This window comes from Cyclopterus lumpus, chromosome 11 (assembly GCF_009769545.1).
Source record: "Cyclopterus lumpus isolate fCycLum1 chromosome 11, fCycLum1.pri, whole genome shotgun sequence".
Classification (NCBI taxonomy): Eukaryota; Metazoa; Chordata; class Actinopteri; order Perciformes; family Cyclopteridae; genus Cyclopterus; species Cyclopterus lumpus.
This window is the reverse complement of record NC_046976.1, coordinates 22,132,379-22,141,589: the sequence shown is the minus strand read 5'-3', so window position 1 is coordinate 22,141,589 and position 9,211 is coordinate 22,132,379. Positions and strand designations below refer to the sequence as shown.

The following is a 9,211-nucleotide window of genomic DNA, read 5'->3' as shown; positions in this document are numbered from 1 at the left end:
TAAACATAATTCATCTCTATTATCTATTTTATATTTATGTGAAAACATCTGGATTCATTCTAGTTCATCACCAACACTACATGTTACTAGATTACACCTGAACGCATCATGAGAACGTTATCATTTACCTTCAGCCAGTACTCATTTTCACTGAGCGGAGCTAAATGCATCATCAGTGTGAACATCAGCTGGTTCTCCACTAACGTGTATATATATATATATATATATATATATATATATATATATATATATATATATATATATATTATATATATATATATATATATATATATATATATATATATATATATATATATATATATATATATATATATATATATATATACTGACGATGGTTCTCCTCCAGTATCCAGTAGAACATGTGATCATGACATCATGGATATATATGTATATGCATATATTATCCTGCTTCCTCCAACAGTCCAATGGCAGCTTTGGTTAATTGATGACTCTAAATTGGAGGTTAAGGATGACGGATGGATTTGACCAAACTTAAGGAATTGTTTGTCTTGTTGCAGGTTCCTAACCTTGTGTTTCTGGCGGTGAGTCCGGAGGAAAAGGAATCGTGGGTCAATGCCCTCAACGTAGCAATCATCAAAGCCAAGAACCGCATTTTAGACGAGGTAAAGGCGGCGTGTTGGTGGACATGTGTTGTTCGTAAACGATGATGACAAAGGGTTAAACACCTCAGTGAGAGCTTTGGATTCAAGTGAGTTATAAAACCATCTTCAACGTCCCCGTCCAGGTGACCATCGAGGAGGACAGCGCGCTGGTTCATCCCACCAGAGACCGGGCAAAGATTCCTCATGGCCGCCGGCTGCCGACCAGAGGACACCTCATGGCCGTGGTACTGGGATTATCTCCTTATCGTTCTCCCATTTCAACTTGTTCAAAGGTTTTAATGCTGGACATCATCGTCACATCGTTTCGTGTTACTCACCCCAGGCGTCCACCTCCTCCCATGGCATGCTGACCCTCGACCTGGTGGCTGAGGAGGATGGTTTCTCCCCGGACTACGATGGAGACTCCCGGGTATCCTGGGAGAACTTCCACCTCGACATGCAGAGGGGGGGTTCCTGTGGAAAGGGGGCCGTTGTTGAATCCTGGGGGGTCGGAGTTCGTCAGCGAGCCGGCACTGACGTGTCGAAGCTGCGGGCAACCCCCAAGGAGCCCAAGGTGAAGACCAGCAGCCTGCCCAGGGGGAGCGAGTTGTCCTGGGGAAAGCAGTCCTACCTGGAGGCCTCCAAGGTCCACAAGACCCAGCAGGTGCAGGTTGGAAAGCTCTGTGAATCACTACTCGTTATCCCAAACGTCTGACCTCTAACCTTTGTCTAATCAAGTGTGCTCAATGCAAGCACATTGGTCGAGTAGAAGTTAATTTTCAAACACTTCCAGCAAGGAGAGGCGAAGAAGTCGACGCGTCTCGGTGTGATCGCCCCTAAACCCCATCCTCCCTTTCAACTTCTCACTGAACCACAGATATAAACAGCAGACTTGTGTTACCTTTCAGGTCCTGAGCGCTCAGTCTCAAACGCCTCAGCCGGGAAAGAGATTCAGCATGCAGGGTCGAAGTCGCTGTTCCTCCATGGACGAAGTCCTCTCCTCCAGGTGAGCGAACCCCTGGTACTGAAACAAACTCACACCAAATAACTGCTCGCCTGACAAACTGCACTCAATCGAGCAAAGTGATCAAAACCATTTCTTCATTCTGTTGTCCGGACCCTCCTTAACCTCCATACCCTCCTAATCCTCCTGACCCTCCTTACCCTCTTCGCCCTACTGACCCTCCTTACCCTCCTTCCTCTCCTGATCCTCCTTCCTCTCTTTCCTGTCCTTATCCTCCTGACCCTCCTTCCTAACCTTATCCTCCTGACCCTGTTACTCTCCTTCCTCTCCTTCCTGACCGTCCTGACCCTCCTTCCTCTCTTTCCTGACCCTCCTGACCTTCCTTACCCTCCTTACCCTCCCGACCCTCCTTCCTCTTCTTCCTGACCTTATCCTCCTGACCCTGTTACCCTCCTTCCTGTCCTTACCGGCGCAACCCTCCTTCCTCTTCTTCCTGACCTTATCCTCCTGACCCTGTTACTCTCCTTCCTCTCCTTCCTGACCGTCCTGACCCTCCTTCCTCTCTTTCCTGACCCTCCTGACCTTCCTTACCCTCCTTACCCTCCTTCCTCTCCTGACCCTCCTTCCTCTCTTTCCTGACCCTCCTGACCTTCCTTACCCTCCTTACCCTCCTTACCCTCCTGACCCTCCTTCCTCTCCTGACCCTCCTTCTTCTCTTTCCTGTCCTTACCCTCCCGACCCTCCTTCCTCTCCTGACCCTCCTTCCTCTTCTTCCTGACCTTATCCTCCTGACCCTGTTACCCTCCTTCCTGTCCTTACCGGCCCTCCTTCCTCTTCCTCCTGACCCTGTTACCCTCCTTCCTGTCCTTACCTTCCCGACCCTCCTTCCTCTCCTTCCTGACCCTCCTGGTTCTCCTTCCTGTCCTTACCCTTCTTCCTCTGCTCAGACCGGCGATGATTCGCTCCGAGTTGCGCTCAGCTCTTCGGCGTTGTCCAACTGAAGAGGAGACAGGGGGCGGGGCTTCGGTGCAGCCGGTCGGTCAGCTGCAGAGCCTCATCGCTCAAAGGATGCAGAGAGCTCAGGAGCTGCTGGAGGAGATGAGACTGCAGGTGCGACTGCTTCATCCACAAGTTCCTTGAGCTTTGCTAGTTGTTTTTTATTTATCTGACTGTATTGTGAGACTTTCATCACCAGAACCAAATAGCGCAGAAATTGACAGATGGGATGTAATTCAGATCAAAGTTGTGTTTTATGATTTACAGGAGCTACAGAAGGCCAAAACGGAGAGGGAACGAGGAGGCAGCTCACCTTACCTGAAGGGCATCGACTCCCCCCGCCTCCACCACCTCAGGGGCTCAGACTCTCCTCACTCCAGGTTTCTTTTATTTTTACTAATATCTTAATAATATTTTGACCTTCCAAAATCTTGGAGGTCTTTTTGTCCTTGACGCCAAAAAGTCTCACATTCACATTATTGTTTTTACTGACACTTTCAGGACTGATGGATGGCTTGGATGGTAAAAATCCTCTGGGTACTAGAATATCATTAATTCAAATCTAATTTGAGCTCAAGGTGCTGTGTCCAAAATGGACAAGTACTTGACCCCTGCTTCCCTTGTGGAGCACAAGTCTGGCACAGTTTGGTTTCCGTCGTCAATGTTGTATCTTAACAATCCGGACCCAACTTCATCACAACTTTGTTGACCACCAGGTTTCTGGGTGGATCCAACCAGGAATTTATGGTAACTTCTCAGGTTTCGGGCTCTTTTCTTAAAGACCTTTTTGCATTTTGTGGAGTCGCCCCCTGGTGGTCAGTAGAGAGAATGCAGCTTTAACACATGAAGCATAGACTTCTATACAACCAGAGGAGTCGCCTCCTGGTGGTCAGGAGAGAGAATGCAGCTTTAACACATGAAGCATAGACTTCTATACAACCAGAGGAGTGGCCCCCTGGTGGTCAGGAGAGAGAATGCAGCTTTAACACACAAAGCATAGACTTCTATACAACCAGAGGAGTCGCCCCCTGGTGGTCAGGAGAGAGAATGCAGCTTTAACACATGAAGCATAGACTTCTATACAACCAGAGGAGTCGCCCCCTGGTGGTCAGGAGAGAGAATGCAGCTTTAACACATGAAGCATAGACTTCTATACAACCAGAGGAGTCGCCCCCTGGTGGTCAGCCTTGAAGCCAAGTCGGATCGATGTTTAACCGATTGTCTTTGTCCTCTGCAGCAGGTCGTCTGGATCTCCGAGGAGCAAGAGCAGTGACTCCCCTCGCCTCCGGGGGAAAGACTCTCCCCGTCTGAGAGGACGAGAATCTCCTCGATCTAAAGCCAAGAGGACTCGCTCCAGAGGATCCCACTCGCCCGCCACTAAAGCGAATGACTCTCCCCGACTGAAAGATACACCTCGTCTGGCCGACTCTCCTCGGGCAAAGAGCTCCGACGCAGTCCGTTCACCAAAACCCGAGAGACCCTCCGGCTCCTCTTGTCTAAGCAAGGAGGACGAGTCTCCCGTCCAGAAATCACCTCAATCACCTCCATGTGCCGGGGGATCCGACTCCTCTCGGGTTAAAGGATTCGATTCACCACGAGGGAGTGAAACGGACTCTCCTCATCTGGGGAGCAGCAAAGAGTCGCCAAGTCCAAGTCTGAAGAACTCCCCTCGCTTCTCCGGATCCTTCGAGTCCACACAGTCCAAAACCCCCGATGAGCACCGCCCGTCTCCACCTCCCTCCTTGCTGTCGGAGGAAGACCCGGAGGTGGAGAGGAGGCGCGGAGAGGCCGAGCGCCTCCTGGAGGAGGCCGTGTCGTCGTGGAAGGAGGCGCAGGAGGTCCTGCAGGAGGTGAAGGAGCTGCAGAGCCAGACGCTGCGGCGGCAGCGCAGGAGGACCTACGAGAAGACGGCGCTGACGGCGTCCGGGTTGTCCAAGGCGCCGGCGGCGGCGGACGAGGAGGACCCGCCCACCTCGCCGACGTCGCCCGAAGACGAGGACGAGACGCCGTGACGAGGAGGAGCATTCTGATTCTTCTTCTTCTGATTCTTCTGATTCTTCTTCTTCTCTGGACGTGAAGTGAGATGCGTCTCCATGGCAACAGATCAATTTTTCCAAACAAAGATGTCAACATTTATACAACGGGGAATTTTTTCAATATGACAAGAACACGAAGGCACTGAAGAGCTGGTTATCGATACTTCAGATTATTATATATTCTTAATGTGTGATGAGTTGGTTTAGCGGTAGCGTTATTTATCAGGAAGTTTAATGTTTTACAAGATGAAGAGAGAAAAAAGCAATAATGAGAAACAAAGAATACGTCTTCCTCTGCTGAGCCAGAACAGATATAAGCTCCTCCCACAGGCTGTTGAAATAATGAGGCGATATTAACATTAACATTAATATTAATATTATTATCATTATCATCTTGTGAACTAGATCTAAACACTCAATTTGGTTGAAGGGACATTTAAAAGTTAATAAAGCAGGATTTATTATTATTCCATTTTACCAAATTATTTAACACAATTAACGGGATATTTCAGGTAATTACACATTTCTATTTTATTTTTTAAAAAGCACATGAACTCGGGATTTTTTGAATAAAAACATAACTTTGAGAAACGACTTAAATTGTTTAAAAAAAATAAGGAACAAGATATTTTACAGTTAAAATATAAACTTATGACCAAAAACAGTTAGACTTAAAAAATTAAATTTAACAGTCGCTGATTTAAATTACTAAATTTAAGTCAACATCAAACAAATGAAAATTTACAAATCTGTACTTTAAGAGTTTTGTACATTTTAAGCAAAAACAATCAAGTTGTCAAAATAATAATGAATTCATCTTGTTAGCCAACATTTATATATTTAATATCTGATATATATATATTTAATATCTGATATATATATATATTTAATATCTGATATTTATATATACATATTTAATATCTGAAATAAGATTTATTGATCGGCCAAGTCCTGATAAATACATGTTCCCTTCTTAAATACTTCTATAATTGATTTATTATAATAATCCAGGAATTAAATCTCTGTTTACTGATTATTAACGTAAAGTCTTTTGTTTCGTCGTAAACAATCAGAAATCAACGTCTTTATTAAAACATGCACTTTTTTGTAAAACCTTTTCTTATTGATCGGATATCGGATGTTTTTCTATTTGAACGTCACGTTTGTGTCGGTCGTTAAAAGTTTAATAAAATATTCACGTTTCACTCGTTAAGCTTTAATTGTTCCGTGATGTCACAAATGTTTTAGCTCTTTTTAAAGTTTCAGCACAACGAACGAGTTCTTTTAAACTTTCTATAGATTTATATATTAATGTCTTTTGAATTACTGTAAATGGCAATGCATTGTGGGTAAATGGAGCTGTTAAAGCGTCTGTCTTCACAAATAAAAAATTTGTTAGTGGATTATTTAATAAGTTCTTTCATCTCTTTTATGATAAATAAGAACTTTACAATGTGATTTTAATTAAGATAAATCACATGATCCAGGAATCCAGCCGCGCTATTGGCCGACAGCCCAGAGGAAGGTGGAGTTGTGTAATGAAGCCTGTTTGTGCTGCCCTACATCTGCTCTGCATTACAGCTCACTGACCTGAGTGTGTGTGTGTGTGTGTGTGTGTGTGTGTGTGAGTTATTGTGTATGCATGCATGAGCATTTTTTAATGACTAATCTGCTGTGTTATTTATAAAGTTCCTCTTTGTTTTTTTCATAAAGGCTGGTTAGCCTAGCTTAGCACAAAGACCATGCTAGCATGCTAATATCTGAGTGAGCTTAGCAGTTAGCTTAGCATTTTGGTCCTTGTCTATGTCTCTCAGGGTCCTGGTCTACGTGTATCTCAGGGTCCTAGTCTCTCAGGGTCCTGGTCTCCGTGTCTCTCTGGGTCCTGGTCTACGTGTCTCAGGGTCCTGGTCTACGGCTCTGAGGGTCCTGGTCTACGTGTATCTCAGGGTCCTAGTCTCTCAGGGTCCTGGTTTCCGTGTCTCTCAGGGTCCTGGTCTACGTGTCTCAGGGTCCTGGTCTACGTCTCTCAGGTTCCTGGTCTACGTCCTGGTCTACGTCTCTCAGGGTCCTGGTCTACGTGTCTCAGGGTCCTGGTCTACGTCCTGGTCTACGTCTCTCAGGGTCCTGGTCTACGTGTCTCAGGGTCCTGGTCTACGTCCTGGTCTACGTGTCTCAGGGTCCTGGTCTACGTCTCTCAGGGTCCTGGTCTACGTGTCTCAGGGTCCTGGTCTACGTCCCTGGTCTACGTCTCTCAGGGTCCCTGGTCTACGTGTCTCAGGGTCCTGGTCTACGTCTCTCAGGTTCCTGGTCTACGTCCTGGTCTACGTCTCTCAGGGTCCTGGTCTACGTGTCTCAGGGTCCTGGTCTACGTCCTGGTCTACGTCTCTCAGGGTCCTGGTCTACGTCCTGGTCTACGTCTCTCAGGGTCCTGGTCTACGTGTCTCAGGGTCCTGGTCTACGTCTCTCAGGTTCCTGGTCTACGTCCTGGTCTACGTGTCTCAGGGTCCTGGTCTACGTCTCTCAGGGTCCTGGTCTACGTGTCTCAGGGTCCTGGTCTACGTCCTGGTCTACGTCTCTCAGGGTCCTGGTCTACGTGTCTCAGGGTCCTGGTCTACGTCTCTCAGGTTCCTGGTCTACGTCCTGGTCTACGTCTCTCAGGGTCCTGGTCTACGTGTCTCAGGGTCCTGGTCTACGTCCTGGTCTACGTCTCTCAGGGTCCTGGTCTACGTCCCTGGTCTACGTCTCTCAGGGTCCTGGTCTACGTGTCTCAGGGTCCTGGTCTACGTCCTGGTCTACGTGTCTCAGGGTCCTGGTCTACGTCCTGGTCTACGTCTCTCAGGGTCCTGGTCTACGTGTCTCAGGGTCCTGGTCTACGTCCTGGTCTACGTGTCTCAGGGTCCTGGTCTACGTCCTGGTCTACGTCTCTCAGGGTCCTGGTCTACGTGTCTCAGGGTCCTGGTCTACGTCTCTCAGGGTCCTGGTCTACGTGTCTCAGGGTCCTGGTCTACGTGTCTCAGGGTCCTGGTCTACGTGTCTCAGGGTCCTGGTCTACGTGTCTCAGGGTCCTGGTCTACGTGTCTCAGGGTCCTGGTCTACGTGTCTCAGGGTCCTGGTCTACGTGGGTTATTTACTGACAGGAAACCGGTTTGATTTGTGTTCAACTCAAAGTCCAATAAATAATTTACATTCTGAGTGTTCCATATTTTATTAATGTGTGTGTTTGTGTGTGTCTGTGAGAGTGTCTGTGTGAGTGTTAGTGTGTGTGTGTGAGAGTGTCTGTGAGTGTTAGTGTGTCTGTGTGTGTGTGTCTGTGTGAGTGTTAGTGTGTCTGTGTGTGAGTGTTAGTGTGTGTGTGTGAGAGTGTCTGTGAGTGTTAGTGTGTCTGTGTGTCTGTGTGAGTGTTAGTGTGTCTGTGTGTGTGTCTGTGTGTGTTAGTGTGTCTGTGTGTGTGTCTGTGTGAGTGTTAGTGTGTCTGTGAGAGTGTCTGTGTGTGTGTTAGTGTGTGCGTGTGTGTGTCTGTGAGAGTGTCTGTGTGAGTGTTAGTGTGTCTGTGTGTGTGTCTGTGTGTGTGTGTCTGTGTGTGTGTGTCTGTGTGAGTGTTAGTGTGTCTGTGAGTGTGTCTGTGAGAGTGTCTGTGTGAGTGTTAGTGTGTCTGTGTGTGTGTCTGTGAGTGTGTCTGTGAGAGTGTCTGTGTGAGTGTTAGTGTGTCTGTGTGTGTGTCTGTGAGAGTGTCTGTGTGAGTGTTAGTGTGTCTGTGTGTGTGTCTGTGAGTGTGTCTGTGAGAGTGTCTGTGTGAGTGTTAGTGTGTCTGTGTCTGTGTGTGTGTCTGTGTGAGTGTTAGTGTGTCTGTGAGAGTGTCTGTGTGAGTGTTAGTGTGTCTGTGTGAGTGTTAGTGTGTCTGTGAGAGTGTGTGTGAGTGTTAGTGTGTCTGTGTGAGTGTTAGTGTGTCTGTGTGAGTGTGTGAGCTCACAGCTGTTCCATCCATGAGTGTACCAGTTGTCATCTGAGTGGAGGGTCAGAGGTCAAAGGGTCCTCGTCTAACAGGAATCATTTCCTTTATGAACTATTGATACTCAAGAGATCAATAACATAATTAAATACAACTACATGAATGCTGTTTAGTTTCAGAGGCAGAAAGACGTCAGCGCCACCTACTGGACAGACACACACACACAGAGACACACACACACAGACAGACACACACACACACACACACACAGACAGAGACACACAGACAGACACACACACACAGACAGACACACACACACACACACACACACAGACAGAGACACACAGACAGACACGCACACACCCAGACAGAGACACACACACACAGACAGACACACACACAGACAGAGACACACACACAGACAGACACAGACAGAGACACACACACACACAGACACACAGAGACACACACACAGACAGAGACACACACACAGACAGAGACACACACACAGACAGACACACAGAGACACACACACAGACAGAGACACACACACAGACAGAGACACACACACAGACAGACACACACACAGACAGACACACACACAGACAGAGACACACACACAGACAGACACAGACAGAGACAC

General features: G+C 47.3%; 1 protein-coding gene across 3 annotated transcripts in view; it reads left to right on the top strand.

Moving 5' to 3' along the window:
* plekho1a (pleckstrin homology domain containing, family O member 1a) overlaps positions 1 to 5,438 on the top strand; it is a 22,137-nt gene extending 16,699 nt beyond the window's left edge. For 2 of the 3 annotated variants that reach the window (XM_034545637.1, XM_034545639.1), the window contains 7 exons: positions 540 to 644; positions 767 to 868; positions 967 to 1,293; positions 1,532 to 1,629; positions 2,535 to 2,697; positions 2,851 to 2,963; positions 3,821 to 5,438. In XM_034545637.1, coding sequence (XP_034401528.1) covers positions 540 to 644; positions 767 to 868; positions 967 to 1,293; positions 1,532 to 1,629; positions 2,535 to 2,697; positions 2,851 to 2,963; positions 3,821 to 4,595 — 1,683 coding nt within the window. In that variant the 3' untranslated portion in view covers positions 4,596 to 5,438. The remainder of the gene's footprint in view (positions 1 to 539; positions 645 to 766; positions 869 to 966; positions 1,294 to 1,531; positions 1,630 to 2,534; positions 2,698 to 2,850; positions 2,964 to 3,820) is intronic. The other variant, XM_034545638.1, reaches the window with a different exon arrangement.
* The last annotated feature ends 3,773 nt before the right edge of the window (positions 5,439 to 9,211 follow it).